The 17,806-nt window shown below is 40.8% G+C and overlaps 1 protein-coding gene across 6 annotated transcripts in view; it reads right to left on the reverse strand.

Moving 5' to 3' along the window:
- Wipf1 (WAS/WASL interacting protein family member 1) overlaps positions 1–17,806 on the reverse strand; it is a 133,472-nt gene that overhangs the window by 16,165 nt on the left and 99,501 nt on the right. For all 6 annotated transcript variants that reach the window (XM_017794917.2, XM_008855296.3, XM_029557264.1 and 3 more), the window contains 2 exons: positions 9,575–9,662; positions 4,981–5,110 (listed from right to left, as the gene is read on the reverse strand). In XM_017794917.2, coding sequence (XP_017650406.1) covers positions 4,981–5,110; positions 9,575–9,625 — 181 coding nt within the window. In that variant the 5' untranslated portion in view covers positions 9,626–9,662. The remainder of the gene's footprint in view (positions 1–4,980; positions 5,111–9,574; positions 9,663–17,806) is intronic.

Below are 17,806 nucleotides of genomic sequence, written 5' to 3' on the forward strand. Positions count from 1 at the left end.
AGAAAGAAGATCATAAGAGAAGGGAAGATTAAATAAAAGGTGAAATAAACATTTGGTGGTATACACCTGTAATCCTAGCACTTGGGAGGTAGAGGCAGAAGAATCTTGAGTTTGAAGTCAGGCTGGTTTATGTAGTGAGGGACAGGCCAGCCTGGGCTACCCTGTGGGACCTTGTCTCGCAGGCTAACAACAACAAAAAATCCTCAATGCCAGGAATGGACTCCCTGTCTAGAAGCTGTTGACCAGCTGATGATCTCATAGACAATCAAACAATACTGTCCATTGCCCCTGCTCTTGGTTACCCACCAGAACTGGATGGTAAAACCCTATTAATGAAGATACTACATACATGAGCTGTAGAACAAACAAAGAGAAATCAAGCTGGTGCTGACTGCAGATACTCGTCTCTACTGGCTACTGTTTATCATGCTGGAAGGTGCTATGCATGCTACCAGAAGGAAAAAATAATCATCAACCTTACCCAGATGTGAATCCTGTGAACTACAGCAACAACTAGCCTGACAAGATATGCCCACCAGAGCAATAGGGGCATGAATACTATGGATTAACCAACCGCTTTCTAATTGGATTTAAGGTTCATCACTTCATAGCATGAAGCCCACACCTGACAATGATATCAGACTTAGGAACCTGAGGCTAGACAGGTTATAAGACATAGGGGAGAGCCTAATACTAATTTTCTCCTAAATAGTTATTGTATTAAACTGACTCCTAATGACTTATCATTATACCCATATATTAATACATCTTTCTCACCATAGAAATTTCTTTATGGTGCTTAACACAGAAACCCACAAATGGCCAATGTGCAGAAAACAAGAGGGTGCAGTGTGCTCATCCCTGAATAGGATGCCTACATCAAGCCTCCTAAGGCTCAGGGATCATTGTGGAAGAGGGGACGGAAAGATTGGAAGAGCCAGAAGTGGTGGATGACCAAAAGGAAGCAGAATTTTCCAGAAAGCTGGGCAGTTGCTCACATGAATTCACAGCAGTGGTGACAGAATGAACAAGTCCCATGCAAGTTCAAACTAGAAAAAAATTCCAGCAAAAACATGGGGAAGTGGGTAAGAAATCCCAACCAAACCTAAGAAAATTTTGGTAAGTGATGGCTGCTGGGAGGGAGAGAGATCGTCTCTTTCAAGAATAGAACTCTTGGTAGGTTAATTAGCCTCCAGTGGATGCACCCACACTAAAGGACATTTGAAGATACAAAATAGACTCTATAGGCCTTAATATATACATAATAAAGTACATTAAATTGGGTGGGGGACAATAAAGAGAGGTGTGGATGGGGAGAAGATCTAAATACTGTTATATTGTATGAAAATCCCCAAATTCAATAAAAAAATACTTAGAACTTAAAAAATAATAAGACAGGCCAGGAGATGGCTCATCAAGCCATGTAAGCCTGACGGCTTGAGTTTGATCCTGGGAACCCACTAAAGATAGGAGGAGAGAACCAACTGCACAAAATTGTCCTCTGGCCTCCACATGTGTGCCATAGCACACACATGATGCCTATATTCACATACACATATCATGTACATACTCTCACACAATAATAAAAGCAAAAAAAAACCCAAACTGAAAAATAAATAAAAGTTTGCATTGTATTTTAGAACATTAGGTGTATTATGACTGTACTTAACCACCTCCTTATTTGATGGTTTTCTGGGTTAAACTTAAATATTGTTTTTAAGTATAAAGCCCAACTGTAAGCTTTAACAATGTAAAAAGTCTGCAAATTGAGGAGATTTGGTTTTATTATGCATTTATTTGCAAAAATTGTGAAAGATTTTGAAATAGGAAACAAAAAAGAAGGAAGAAGAGGAGGAAACAAAGGAGGACCAGAGAAAGCCTACTACACATCCCATCCAGCCTTCTGTGTTTCCCACTGCCTTTGAGTTGTATCTCTGGAAGTTGTAGAAAACTGTTCAAAGACATATAAATGACTGTGTTCAGTTTGAGACAATTGATCACAGGCCTGTTTTATACTATCATAAGCTTATTTCAGCACTTAATATGTTTTTATATGTACATATGCCTTTCTATGTGGCACTGAGCTGATGACATACTGGTTGTCCTATTAACAAGTTGAATTAAAAAATTGACATATTCACTTTAAATCTCTGTGAGAGACATTATACCCTCTTTTAAAAATTCATCTTTTTAATAATTTAGGTATGTATACATGTTTGTGTTTATATAAACACTGTTAAAAATCTTATTTTTCTCCAATGATACCCAGTCTTGGATAAGTATTACAGGCATAAGGTCTACAAATTAATTGCAAGTAACACTTTACAATGTTTAGATTTTACATTTGGAAACCGCATGTTTTCCCATTTATGTCTTCTTGATTTGGGGGGGGGTTATAGTTTTTAATGATATAGGTTACACATGCTTCTTGTTAGGGTTCCTCTGAATACATTTTTTAAAGCATTAGAATTATGAAGATATTTTCCTGTTATATTTTTAAGTTGGTTATTACTGACATCAAGAAATTTCATTTGAGGGGCTGGGGAGATGGCTAAGTGGTTAAGAGCACTGGTTGCTGTTGCAGGGGACTTGGGTTTGGTTTCCAGCACCCACAGCTTTCTCTGTTGAAATGATTTAATAATGAATTGACAAGAACTACTTTACCTAACAGGATAAATCAAATTATAGCATCGATTCTAATAATATTAATATTGTCCTTGTCACCCAGATATTATTCATCAGTGACCAGGACATTTTTAGAATAACACGCTTACGCTACATGTTGTTGAAAATGAAAGCACTTGCTGTACTATCAGGTACATTCCATGTTCTCAACCTGGAGCACCTGCTGTCTTTCAGGTGGCGAAGTGCTATGCCTTGGGCTTATGTGTATCCCCCAGGGCTTCCATGTGGGAAGCCTGGTCCCCAGTGTGGTCATGTGAGAAGGACTCCGGACATTAGAAAGTAGGGATGGCGGGAAGTAATCAGGTCAGTGGGGTCACTGCCCCTAGAAGGAACTAATGTGGTTTCATAGGATTCTAGTTCTTGAGAGAGGGTTATTATAATAAAAGAGCAAGTCTGGCCCTTCCTCTCTCTTGCTTTCTGTCTTGCCATGTAATCTCCCTTTTGCATGTACTTCTGCCATTGTTATGCCATTCACATGAGATCCTCACCAGAGCCAAGCCAATGCTGGTACATACCCTTGAACCTTTGAACTATGAGTTAAATGAACCTCTTCTCTTTATAAAGTACTTGGTGTCAGGTATTTTGGCATAGTAACAGAAAATAGACCAATGCAAAAAGCTAAAATTGAGGATAATTGCAGTCTGGCCACAAGTCATTTTGTATGAATGGCAGGACAGGGCTGAATACAAAAGCTATCATGCATAAACATTGTCAACACTTATGTACAACCCAAGGAGGTTCCACATGCAAGCAAATACAAAACCTTGGATGAACTCTGCCACTTGCAAGGATCCTAAACAGCAGTATAGGTATCCAGTCAAGTGCAGGGACAATAAGGGAATGAATTGGGTTATGTCCTGCTTCTGTCAAAAGAAGTGCTCTCCTCAGCACCACTGAGCTGCTGGCGGGGAGAAGGACTAGCACTATTTCTATATAATGAAAGAAGTGGGCCTTGAAGAACATGGTGTTTCCATTACAAGCCCAGACTGTCCTGCTCCCTCAACATTGTGAGGAATTCACACCCACTCCTCCTGGGCTCTAAGCTCTTTCTCATGGTGGAAAGAGCCTCTGGCCTCTGCCCTAGAGTTAAGCAGCCTCTCCAGCCCCACAATAGGGACCTCAACTCAGATGACTGTTGGACCAAAACTTCCCAGATCTAACCCTGTTGGGTTCCCAGAGAGAAACACTGCTGAGCATTTTGATCTAGAGGTCAGACTGTCAAGCAGTGAAAACCCACAGTTTCTTTTCTGCGGGGTGTGCATTCTTATTTGCACAACTGTACTTGATAACAGCTGTGCAAAGGCCTTCTTATCTTCCTAGGTAGTTTCCGTTCCTCTCCCTTGCCAGGTTCTCATTTTACTCTGATTCGCCCACCTTCTTCCTTCTCTCCCCATTAGGCCCTCCCCCATGATTCCTTTATCACTTTTCATCCTCCTGAAATCCTGCATCATTATTCACTTATCTAGAATGCTCCATTAGGTGATTTTTGGAAGGTCAATCCCTAGTGTGTCTAAATGAGATCCCAGGCTAGGATGAATCTTGGTGATATCTGCTGGGCAGTGGAGGTTATGGAAGGTGAAAGGACAGTCTCAGGACCTGCATATTACCACTGGATGCTAGTCAGGGATGCTTTTCACTTTATCATAAATGTTAATGAGCAGGCTTACATTGTGGGCACTTTGTTTATATTTATCTTGCCTTAGTGTGGAAAGTATCTCAGACCCTGATGTAGAGAAAGCAAATTTATGATCTCATTTCCTCCCTCTCTAAGCTCTAAGTAATCATATCTTTCACTAATTTCCACTTTGCAGAAAACAAAGCATTTCACAAGCCTTATCTCATTTGAAGCTCAAAGCAGACTTATGGTCGGTAAACAGGTTTCATCCCACTTGACAACTGAAGCAAGGCTTGGAGATGCTGCTTGATGGATGTGCTGGGACCTGGACCCCATCCTCTGATCCCAGGACTGGGGCACTTTCCATGTTTCATGCTGTCTCATCATCTGTGATGCCAGGAGCAATGGGTTAATCTCCAGAAAGCACTGTGAATAATTCAGAGAATCACTACTGTGTATATCTTGGACAAAGAATTATTATGCTGGCTTCCTGCAGCATTAGAGGGGAGCTCAAGCCAAAGCTGTGGCCTACAATGAGTGATACAGTCCCTTATTTTGCTAGTTTGCAGCTGTTGGAGAGAGAGAGAGAATATTTAGCTTTAAGCAAGAGAGAGAAATAGGATTGTTAGGCTGTAAGTCATCTATTACTATCACTATGGAAAAGAGCTGTTTCCACTTACTGTCCAGCACCGGTGCACTTCTGTCGTTGGTGACTGTCTTCTTTAGTTTCTTCCCTTTGCTGATGTCAGAGAGAAGAGCATTTCTCCCAGCCTGCTCTGTCTTATTCAAGGTAGGCTTCTCTGTATTGGCCTGAAATGAACCACACACACTTATATGTGCTCTTGGGGTAAAATCATCTGCTATGTCATTCAGTGGGCCAGGCAGAGGATTGGAAGCTTGGTTTTAAGGTTCTTGGCGACTTTTAGACACCATGTCATTCTTTCCAAGATCCAGGTGTTTGGAAGCAGACGCAGCAATAAACTACATTCTGTTTCAAGGCAGGAAGAGTATCTGAGATAAAATCTTAAATTCAGACCATAATTGGTCTATAACCAAACTGCTGGGTTATGCTAGATAGCTCAGGAGGAGGGAACTGTAAGTCTGAGTGGGTTCTGCCACCTGCTGTTGGTGTCTTTCTTCAGGCTGTATCCTGAAGAACAGGGGCCCTTTCCTTTAATGTAGGACTCACCTGCTGCAAGAGAAAAATGGTCTCTGACAAACTAAGATGCATTTTCAAACTCACTAAAGTTTTAGAAAATATTTTCCTCTAACTACATGGACAAAGTTGCTTCTTCTGTTTCTAATTTATCAGACTTCTTGAGGTATAATTTACATATAGCCAAACCCTCCTTTCAGTTTACAGTACTACTGGTTTTGACAAACATGTAACTATCACAATGAAGATAGAAAACATTTTCCTTACCCCACAAAGTTTTTTCATGTTCTTTTGACCTTAAGGTGTTTCTGATGTTTAATCCCTTTGAAAGTTTAGCTTAGAGAAAGTACAGGGCTGCTTTAAAACGTTTGGGCATTTCTTATATTCCCAACAATCCTTACCATGAAATAGAGATCTTGTTCCTTCAGGGCTATTTTAGGAATGTGCACACCAAGAGTCGCGCACATGGAGTTGGAAGAAGGCATCTGTCTGTGTCTGTCACATGCTGATACTGACTTGGCCTTGCTCATCTTAGGGAGAGGGTGGCTGCCTCAAAGCCACAGGTCCTTTCAGCAGGCATGAGAGTCTTCCCTGGCTGGCCCCTTCCTTCTGAAAGGGGTGGGATTCTAAATAGGCCTTTAATGGCCACAAGAGGTAAAGCTGGAGAAGCACAGGGCTTGACGACTCCTCCAGGCTTTTATCATCAGTTAGAGGCAGAGCGTTAGCTTGGCCACATGGAATTATCATACACCAAGTTGCAAGCATCTTGAAATAATTATAAAACATTACTTGGTTATGATAACAGCTAAGCTAAGTACTTTCCTATATTTAATTTTAATTTATTCTTTATCAACCCTGTGAGTTACTTCCATTTTTCAGACACAAACAAACAAACAAACAAACAAAAAACCAACAAAAACTCAAGGCACAAGGAAATCAAATAATTTGCCCCAGTCACCAGAGAGTAAGAGGAGAAGCTGGGATTCGAACCATGGCAGCCTGACTCCAGAACATTCCCTGTGCTCTGAAAGAAGGGAAAATGTGGGCTCTTAAAGCCCCTTCCCTATAAGTTCTCAACACTCCCTGGAAGCAGGTGGGAGCTCCCCAGCTATCCTTACAGAAAATTCTCTGCATTAACAGTTTGCTTTTGCTAGTGGGATTAGTCTCTATTATTCTGAAACTCCTTTTTTTCCTTTTTTTTTTTTTTTTTTTTACATTCAAGAACTTTAAAAATTATCCACTGTATGCAGGACACGGTTGTTCACATCGTCAATCCTAGCACTCAAAAAAAAAATTACTGTTTCCATTTTAAGAATGAAAATTGGGGAGCCGGAGAGATGGCTCAGCAGTTAAGAGTAACGGCTGCCCTTGCAAAGGACCCAGGATCAATTCCTAGCACCCACATGACAGCTAACAACGATCCGTAACTCCAGTTCCAGGGGCTCCAACATTTTCTTCTGACTTCCAAAGGTATTTTACAACATGGGTGCACTTATACACGTGCAAGCAATATACTCATACACATAAAATAAATATACATATATATTTAAAAAATGAAAACTAAGAATGAGAGATTACCTGATATATTCATATTGATCTCTCTCTCTCTCTCTCTCTCTCTCTCTCTCTCTCTCTCTCTCTTTTTAGACAGGGCCTTCCTGTAGCCCCAGCTGGCCTGGAACTCACTATGTAGACCTGGCTGGCTTTAATCTCAGAGATCTGCCTGCCTCTGCCTCCCAAGTACTGGCATCAGGATCACATAGATGTCCTAGAATTTTGAGTCAACAGCTTTCAACAGTGAATTCCTGTTAAAAATTCATCTTGGCACCTGACCTCCTTGGATGCCAGCTTCCCTCAGGTGTCAGATTATGACCCTTAATTACATTGTTCAACTAGAACAGCGTCCCCTCCTGGTGGCCATCAATCCACCTTTCCTTGTCTCTTCTCGGTATCTATTTCTCTAGGATCTTGCTTCAAGTTATGTAATAATGATTAGAAACAAGATAAGGCTTTCTCAAAATTTTCTTTTTCAGACATGGTCTCACTCTGTAGCACTACTCTGCCTCTAAGTTGCAACGATCCTCCTGCCTCATCCTCTTGAGTGCTGGGATTACAAAGTGAGCCACCACACCTGGTTTCAAACTTTAATTATTTTGGTATAACAGTCATGATCTTTAGATCTTCTCTTGTTACCTGTGTTATTATTTATTCAATAGTTTTCATTAAATCAACTTACTATCTTATTTTCTGTACTATTTTTCAATGAGGATGTTCTTTTAAATCAACTCACCATTAACCCCTGGCTTTCATGTGCCAATCAGTTTTTAGAACACATATTTAAAAAAAAAAAAAAACAGGGCTTAGGAGGCAGAGGCAGGCAGATCTCTGTGAGTTCAAGGCCAGCCTGGTCTACATAGTGAGTTCCAGGACAGCTGGAGCTACAGGGAGACCCTGACTCAAAAAGAACAAAAAAAAAAAAAAAAAAAAAAATCAACCTTAAAAAGTCTAAAACTTAACATGTGCAAATTAGCAATGATATATAAAACACCGTTAGACAGAAATCTAGATAAACTAAGCCTGCTGTATAAATTAGCTACAAGTTTTTTCTAACTTATTCATGCAAAAGAACAGTTAAAAAGTTCACGGACAAAACTGGATGTGGTGGCACATGGCTTCAGTCCCAACATTCAGGAATCAGTGGTAGGTGGATCTCTATGAGTTTGAGGCCAGCTTTGTCTACATAGAGAATTCCAGACCAGCCAGAGCTACGTAGGGAGACCCTGTCTCAAAAACAAACAAACAAACAAAAATTGATTGACTGACACTCTTGTAAAATAACAATGAATTATTGTAAAATAGGTTAAAAAAGATACATGAAACCAAATCTTAGAATAAACCTATCATCAAATTGCTATAACTATTTTAAAATACTTAAACTCCATTTCTGTCCTTGTGTCCTTAGGGATGTTAACAGGCAGCTGGAGGACCACATGTTAATGGTCATTTCTTCCCAATGTGGTTGCTGTCTCAGAAGAGTTCTATAACCGTGTCCCCATGGAAGCCTGGAGCAGGAGACTTTTTTTTAGCCCCAAGTCTCTGTTTCCCTATTCAAGAAATGAAGGGACTATCAGTGTGAGGCTGCTGAGTAGCAAAGGCTCACATGGTAGGGAGGGCCTTGGAATGGAGTCTTGGAGTCTTCCTGGAAAACATGTACTAACCAGCCCAGCAAAAGAACCAGGATGAGTGCAGTGAGGAAATCCCTTTGGGAAGTGATCATTCTAATACAAGGATAGGTTCAAGTTATGAGAGTGTGTTGGAAAGGTGGTAGTGGTGATGGGTGGGAACAATATTTGTCAAAACTAGAGTGGGAAGAAAGAGGGGAGAAGAAAGGAGCAGACTGAATGCACCGCAGAGAGCCCTGGCTTTCTGGACTGTTCCACTCAGGAGTTACTGGCTAGATGTTGAGTTCATTTGAATGGAAACAGCACATGCTGCTTCAGAGCTTCAAGTTTCCTGCAGACCCTTGTCTTGAGCCATCCTATTTCTCACAACAGAACTGACAGAGGAAACCTGATAATCCACACTTCAGGCTCATATCATGCAGGAGATGTCTGTATTCTTAGATTCAAGAGGTCTCAACCAGGTTCTAATCTCAGAAAGACTGGGCCCTGGCAAAGTCTTCTATAACAGACCTACGCCAGAATGCCAATGCACTTAAAACCGTGTGCCAGGTTCCGACTCTGTTTGATCTTCTTGATACATAGAAAACGAAGAGGGAAAGCTGCTGTGCTGGCATTCTCGGAAATCCCAGCACTCGGTGGGCACAGGAGGGTCACAAGCTGCAGACCAGTCTGGACTTTTTAAAGGGGCTGGAGAGATGGCTCAGTGGTTAAGAGCACTGGCTGTTTTTGCAGAGGACCTGGGTTGGGTTTCTAGCACCCACATGACAGCTAACCAGTTCCAGGGGATCCAACATCCTCTTCTGACCTCCATGGGTATTGCACGACACAGGCACACTTACATGCAGGCAATACACTCATACACATAAAATTTAAAAAATATATATTAAAAAATATCTTTTGAAAAAGAAAACAATAAAACAAAGAGAAGATACTCACAAGTGCAAATGTTGGTGGCGGTGGGGGTGCTGGCGGGGGAGGGACTGGCATTTTGGATAGTTATGCTTCAACAGTCTTGCTGATCAATCTGTAAAAACAGAACACAGTCAACTATCAGATTTCTTAATAGGCTGTCCTAATCTTCTTACTTTCCTACAAAGTGACACAGGTCACCTTTTAAAAGAGGGTGGAATGACCTTTCTTTCCCTCATTGCTTAGATGCAACTGTTCCGGAAGGTCCCTGGGTGTCAGGGGCAGGGGCAGTTGGCTTCTGAGCCAAGATACTGGAAGACTGGGAGTTATGTCCAGTGCCAGTGCTGCTCAAGTCCATCCTACCACTGAGGGCAACAGCGGAATGAAGTGGTCCTAGGCCTGTGCCTTCAGGCTCAGAAAGGTTTTCATGAAACCACTAGAGATGTATCCCAGTTCCATACGGTGGAAAACTAATGCATTTCAGGTAGCTCCTCCGCTTCCTCATGCAGGTACATAAAATCCTTACTTTCTCACCACTCAGTCCCTTTTGAATTAGTATCAACATTTTAACAAGACCCCTAGATGGTCCAAACTAAAATCTAAGAAGCTGTTACAGAGTTTGTGCCTTAAGCCATTGAGCAGCCTGGGACAGTGGCCACCTGAGTATCACAATTTCTATACAACACATGTCCAAAATTTCAAACAAAAGGAATTAATTTTTATTTATTTTTCAATAGTCTCCCATGCAGAAAAATCAATTCTTAGAACTTTTAATTTAGCTTAACCACTAAAAAGTTAATGTGGAAAATTTACACCTTAAAATAAACTTTCCATTGAAATAATGCAGGACAGCTTGTTTCCTGTGAACAGAAATACCAAAGAAAGAACATTGCTAGAGTTGTTACATCTGCTTCAAAACAAGCATTAAGAAAGCTAGGAACAGTTCCTTTCAATGTGTACTAACTATAAAGTGGAATTGAGCTCAATGTGGTGATGTATCCCTATAATCCAAGCACTTAGAAGGCAGAGGCAGGAGAATCACAGCAAGTTTGAAGACCTACAGAGTCTGGTCTACATGGCAAGTTCCAGGTAAGTCAGAGCTGTAGAGAGACCCTGTCTCATATACATACACACATGCACACACATACACACACACACATATATGAGAAGGTGGGGAGAGAGAGAATTTAAAGATACCCCACAATAGTAACAGCTATCACTGAAAATCACTGATAATCACCTGGATCCAGGCTCTTTACCTGAACTGTCACTAACACCTTCAACAACACTGCAAACTAGCACAGCTGCATTCATCTTAAAGCTAAGGATGCTACGATCTAGACAAATTGATTCACTCACTAAAAATTCCATGGTCATTCATTGGAATAATATTTTTTTGATCCCTGCTCTTCCACTGGACTACACTGCCCTGCTCCCTGCCCTTTTAAACATTTTCAGGGAAGCTCAACTGTTAACTACACTGGAATCTTTTGAGGTAAGAAGCTTAAACTAGGATTTTTTTCATTGTGTTACATAAATTGGTTTTTCCTGCATGACACCAATCTTTTCTCCAAGGGGCCAAATGGGTGCTGTTAGCAAGGCTAGATGCCCCTATAAAAAGGGAGCTTCAAATGCAGAGGGCACCTTCAGAGGCCCTGGAGTTGGTCACTTCCTAGGTCCTAAAAGAAAGGCTAGGATCTGAAGCTGAACTTGGCCCTAACTGTGGAAGAAGCTGGCAGGAAAGCAATGGTATTAACAGAGCTGGAGAAGGGTATCTACCAGGGCAGGAGGGGAACGAGGTCTGTCTGATGGGCAAGACAGATGGACTCCATGGCACAGTTCATCCATGTGCTTGGTGGATACAATGCCTCTCAAGACTTTATTTTATCAGATGCCAGAATGTTAGTTGGTTTAACTTTCTGTCATCCTGTTAGCCCAATACCCAGAAGTAGATTCTGGTCTACTAACAGAAATCCCTATAGTTTGGTGGCCACAAGTCAGTCTATAGTTTCAAGAATCAAACTTCTGTGTGGCGTAGCTCGGGAGTCATATTGTGGGACGGGGCATTTTCAGGGAACTGCCACCTTTTCTAAAAAGTTCCTTAATTGTTCTACAATTCTTTGCTGCCTGTCGTTTTAGTCATCTGAGCATTAACCAGCTTCTAAATAAACGTCTGGACTGCAACTCCTAGAGGAAATGTGCTAACAGTGGTCCAGAAGGCTGGTTTGGGAGAAATAGCAATGGTCTTGGCTGGGACCAAGTCTCCTTTGAAATTCTGGCAAACTTTAGATCTATTGCTAGATCTTATTGCTTAAACCATTAAGAAATGTGTATTTCAGTATAATTTCCTTTGTAGTCTATTTTTATTTTATGCACTTCAAAACCATCATAGAAGGAATCATTTGGGCTTTACCAGATACCAGTGTGGTCTTGAGGAAAAGGAGAACATGAGGCCAGGGTCAAACAAATTTGGTTCTACCCTTGCTCTGGCCGTGTAGGACAACAGCCTCTGGGAGCCTCACTTTCCCATCTGTTAAAGGAGGAATTGCTGAGAGAATTAAGTGAAATGCTATGTGTTAGGAGTAAGGCACAAGGGACTGTTTAGGAGAATGAGGACACACCCTGTTGGTGTGCAAGCTACTGAGCACCTGGAAGAGGAAGGAAGGGCCTGACTCTGAGCGCAGTGGCCTTGGCTTTGCCTGTCTCACGGTAAAGCTTCTTGGGTTAAGGATGAGGCAGTCAGGTCCTGGGCCTTGAGGCCTGCACGTGTTCTTCCCTCAGGGGAGAAGTGTGACAGGGAGGGCAGATTCTGGGGTCAGAGGACCCTCTGACCAGAGGAAAGGCCTAGGGAAGTGAGTCCCAGAATGGGCTGTGTCATCCTGCTTCCTACCCCTTAGCTCCCCACAGTAGGCCACTCAAAGACCTACCATTGGCAGAGCCTTGGCCTCCTTCTCTACCCAACCCCAGGTGCTGAAATTGTATAAATGTACAGTTTGAGAAGGAATTTCTTTGTCAAGAATTATTTCAATGTTTAAATAGTGTTCATTATAGAGAGGAAAAAAGTCATGCTTGCTCAAATGTTCACCTGGTATGCGGGATTTTATATGTACAAGGAAAACTCCAGGGATGGAAAATGGTTTTATTTTCACAGTGTTAGGGATTGAATTGTGTCCCTCCAGATTCATATGTTGAAGTGCTAAGGCCTGCTACCTCAGAATGTGGCTGTTGGAGACACAGCCTTTAAAAGGAGATTACATTAAGAATGAGACTTTTAGGATAAACTGTAATTCAAAACAACTGATGTCTTTGTAAGAAGTGGAAGAGGCACTATGACGTGCACACATGGGACAGAATGCGCAGGCACAGCACTCAGTGACTCTCGACAGGGCAAAGAGAGACCTCAAAGGAAACTGTTCTGCTGTCAGCCTTGATCATGGACCTCTAGCCTCCAGAATTGTGAGAAAATAAATCTGTTCTGTGAGCCACCCACCAGGCTCTGGGATTTTGTTATGGCAGCCCTAAGAAATGAATGCCCAAAGTTTTAACAACACATGTTTGTTCATTAATTGTGTAAATAGGATTCTAGCTTTTGAATAAACTTTCCATCAACCAATTTCTCACTCAAAAGTTCATTAAAGAAATAAAAAGAATTGAGTCTGCATAATAGTATGTGATTGTCAAAGCTTTTTAAAATAACTAAATCATCAAATTTTAGAGGGAATAGTTGGAGAGGGGAAGACTGCCAATCAAGCTTTCATAAATAAGTTGACTCTAAGAGTCAGGAGAAAGAACAGAATATTTTGCATTTGACTCAAATACTTCAACTATTATTTCTTCTTTATGGTACACAAATGCACATCACATTTTGAAATTCTAGCATGTCCTAGTTTTGTGAATGAAATAGTTGGCGTGATGGGCTTTACTTTAATGCTATTAGCAACACCATGGTTCAATACCATATTAGATATCACACACTGATCCTAGATCAACTGGATATCTTGGACCCATTTGCTAACCATGCAGTGCTGGTTTCAAGATACACCTTATAAGAGCTGCCAACCCATTTTGTTTCCAGAGCGGATATATCCTCCCTAATGGTGAGGCTAGCTTGATGCTCAACCATAGCTTCATAGTTCAGTTCAGATTGGTCCCAGGAAGCTCACAGCTTCCTTTTCAATGTGCTGGGAAAAAGAATTGACCCTGAACATGAAATTATTGATTTTAGGATCAAGAGAATTTGCTAGTTATTTAAAGAAGCTGCTTCTTAGTTTTATAGCTAATTTAGAATTCAATTTACAGCTCACTGTATGAGGCCACACCACCTAATAATTGTAGGAGAGAATTTCCAATAGGCCACACTGGCAACACCTGATGGCCTAGAAGGGGGCTTTCTGATCCTAGGTAGGGGAGGGGTTGTATTAGAGAAGACAGAAAAGGCTTTCTCCTATTTCATCACCACTCCAGGCCATTCGACAACACAGAACGTTTTGCCAGAAGTTACACTTAAACACTATCTTACCTAAAACTGAATAGGAAAAAAGTATCCTTTTCTCCTAAAGAAGGTTGACTCAATAATGGGGTACTTTATTTGCCTTGTGTGGGAGGATGAGGGAAGGCATCATAGAAATAATACAAAAAATAGATCCAAAGGTCTCACTGTGTTCTTGCCCTCGTCATTTTTGTATTCTTTTAGCATTTCCATTTACATTTTAGTTTATATGTATGTAATGTAATGTTATTCATTTATTTTCATGATTTCTTATGTGCTCTTTACTCCTTCTCAGCTCAGTTCTGCCATTTTCTCCCCTGCTTCCAAGGGAAGCACTGTAGAGAACAGGCGACACCAAAATACAACCAAGGTTGTGTTTATCCTTAGAAAGAAGCACTCAATGAATTTTCAGATTAAAAAGTTCTTGGGGTAAATAACTTGCAGAGATAGTTCTTATTTTGATGTAGGGCACACACCTACTCCTCTCAGGCTGGGGAGAAGTTCTCTCATCACACACACACACACACACACACACACACACACACACACACACACGCACGCACAATTGTTTGACCAAGAAATATTAATAGAAAGAAATTTAAAACACATGTAATTCAACAGTATTTTAATGAGTAAAAGGTTTTAAATCCACATTGTTATTACAACCAGAAAAATAATTGCAAGGGCAGTCATTGCAAAGGCTATGAATCTATTCTAAGGCACACAGAATTATCTAGCAAACGGAAACTGCCACTAAAATCTTGAATTTTAAAAAGTTCACAATTCTAAGATCCACACTGAAAAATTGTTTTATTGATTTTATTCTTTAGAGACTCCATAATGCAAAGCTCGTTGGATGTCTTTAAGATCTGAAAACCATTAACACTAATTAAGATGAATTTAGCTTTGTTCTTCAACTTCCTGTAAAAAGGCTCAACAGGAAAATTGATGTTCACAGTAAACCACAGTCATCCTGTTTCTTTAACACAATCTTTTCACAGGTGCAGTTGCCTGTAGTTTCTATTTTATGATACAAGTCACTAAGCAACATCTGCTTCCCCCATCCTCTCAGCATCTCCTATGGCCGTTTTAAAAACATTTAATACCTTGCAGAAAGACCTGTTGCTCTTATTGTTACTTCTCTCCTCAGACTGAAGGTCCCTGCTCAGAGCAATGAGGCAGGCAAAGGAAGAGAGAAAACAGAGAAAGCAGCTAGATCCAAGGGGAAGGAGAAGTAACGCAAGCAGTCCAACAGTCTCGTCCAGTTAGTTATTTATCAGTTAGCCTCCATTAGTGCCCAGTGTGGAACCCACACTCACTGTGCCCTGAATCATCCATTTCTCAAACTGCACTTTGCTCTGTTGCTCACTTAAAGCAACAGCTTCAGTGACTGCTTAGTGACTCATTTTCTTTCTCATGGGTAACAGGTTGTGTCTGTGGCATATAGAGGGTCCTTGGCTATTTTAGATACGCATCTTTCAGCGTTCTAAAAAAGAGATGGTTTAGAACTGTAGAGATAGCTCAGCGGTAGAGTCCTTGCCTAGCGAGCTCTCGCTAAACTCAACCCCCAAAAGCAACTCTAACATCATGAAGATTGTGGAAGGGCTTGGACACAGACTCACAATTTTACTCCAATAGTAGCTGCAGGAGAAACACAAGTTGCCATGAAGATGGCATTTCAATCCTCTATCCTATGTATTTAATTTAAAAATGAACAGAGGGGCTGAAGAGATGGCTCAGCAGTTAACAGCATTGGCTGCTCTTGCAGAGGACCCAGGTTTGGTTCCTAGCACCCACACGGTGGCTACCAACTGTTCCGAACTCCAGTTCCAGGGGATTCAACACCCTCTTCTGGCCTCTAAGGGCATTGTACACATGGGTGCACTTACAAACACACAGGCAAAACACTCATACACATAAAAGTAAGTAAATCAAAATATTTTTTAAATTAAGAGAAATTATAGACATCCAAGACCCTTTAGGAAGTGAGAAAACGAAGTTTAGCAGACAGATTCACCTGTAGTTAACTTCAGGACTGAGGAAAGGGAATCCTTTCTTTATCCATACAACTCAAAGTTTTGACCTTCCTCCTGCTATCTTTCATCCTTTACAAGTACTGTCTTTAAGAGGCTCAACTCTCAAAGCTCAAGTTTCCCTAAATCCTCAGCATCTCATTCAGTTTTCCCAGAGGATTAATTCTGCCCCCAACCTGCAGTACATGTGCATACACACACAATCACACTCACAGTCTCTCTCTCTCTCTCTCTCTCTCTCTCTCTCTCTCTCTCACACACACACACACACACACACACACCCCTAGCATTTAGATGCACATACTAGATGTATTTATTTTATCATTCAAAGTATAGTCTTATATGTTGAAATGTTACCAGATTTACTTCCAAAAAGGTCAAAATACTTAGAGAGGAAAACATTTTTACTTAAGGTTAATGATTTTAATGACATTTACTATGATAATTGAAACAAAACAATTCGTAATTCCAGATTCCAAAACTGGAAAAGAACCTGAAAAAACTGCATAATTTACTTTGTGAATTTCCAGCTATACTTGTGAAAAACAGCTTTTGAAATACAGAAAACTCCCTCTACACTTAGTGGTCAGATGGCCCTGGGCAAACAACCTAGCCTGCCTAAGCCCAGCTTCCACAGGAGAGGAAGATAAATAGTATCTACTTAACAGGGTTATTCAAGAGTTAAATGAGGCAGGATTTAATCAGTCTTAGCCATTTGTTAAAAATAAAAGAAGCAAAGAAAAGAGCATAACACACACTAAGAGATGAGTGAAGGCCACCCTCTTTCCCCGCTATATAACCACAAGAATGAGAGGCCACATCCTGATTTAAACCTTAGCCCCTGTGTGCACACCCATGTCACCTCTATGTCACAAAGATAATGGGGCACATGTATAAAGTGCATCTAAAGTTTCTCAGAAAAGCATATTTACTAAGCCATTTCTTAGTCTAGTTTTTTGTTTTGTTTTTAAGTTTTAGGATGTGAGGTCACAAAATACAGATTTTATGGCAGTCCAAGGGAAATGTTCTTTTCAATAAAGGCACACTGTAAGAAGATAAAACACCATTAGGATAAAACAAGCCAAACCTTAGGCGGAGCATGGTGGCACAATCCTTTAATCCCAGCACTTGAGGCAGAGGCAGGCGGAGTGAGTTCTCAGGGCCAGCCTGGTCTACATAGTGAGTTCCAGGCCGGCTGGGGCTACAAGGAGACCCTGTTTCAAAAAGAACAACAACAACAAACAAACAAACAAAAAACAAGCCAAACCTTAAAGCAGAAATGTATCATAATTTAAAGAGCTAGAAATTTCCAAACTAAATGATGTCTCCATAAAATGTCAAGCAGACTTTACAGGTCTGGAACTCAGCAGATTACCTTCTCTTACATATTAAACACAAGTTTGGGAAACTTCCAGCCTATAGGCCAGATCTAGAATTTGATTTCTTCAATGGAGTGTAACTGCTGCTGGAAGCTGGGGCATAATTTTTACTGTGGTGTTTCCTGAACACTACAGTTCACTCAGAGTGCCTGTCCCCTTCAAGTTTAGAGTACCTGAGAGCTGTGAGCAAGTACCCACTGATCTGCTTTTCAAAGAGCCTCAGAAAAGCTGGCTGGGGTTTTAGGCAAATCATTTAATCTTTTTAGACCTAAAAAGAAGAGTTTTAACTCTATCATATTTCAATTCAAAAATCAAGAAATGTTGTGAGGCTAATGTATAACTCTGAGACCCTTAATCG

This window comes from Nannospalax galili, unplaced genomic scaffold (genome assembly GCF_000622305.1).
Source record: "Nannospalax galili isolate Female #2095 unplaced genomic scaffold, S.galili_v1.0 scaffold346, whole genome shotgun sequence".
NCBI lineage: Eukaryota > Metazoa > Chordata > Mammalia > Rodentia > Spalacidae > Nannospalax > Nannospalax galili.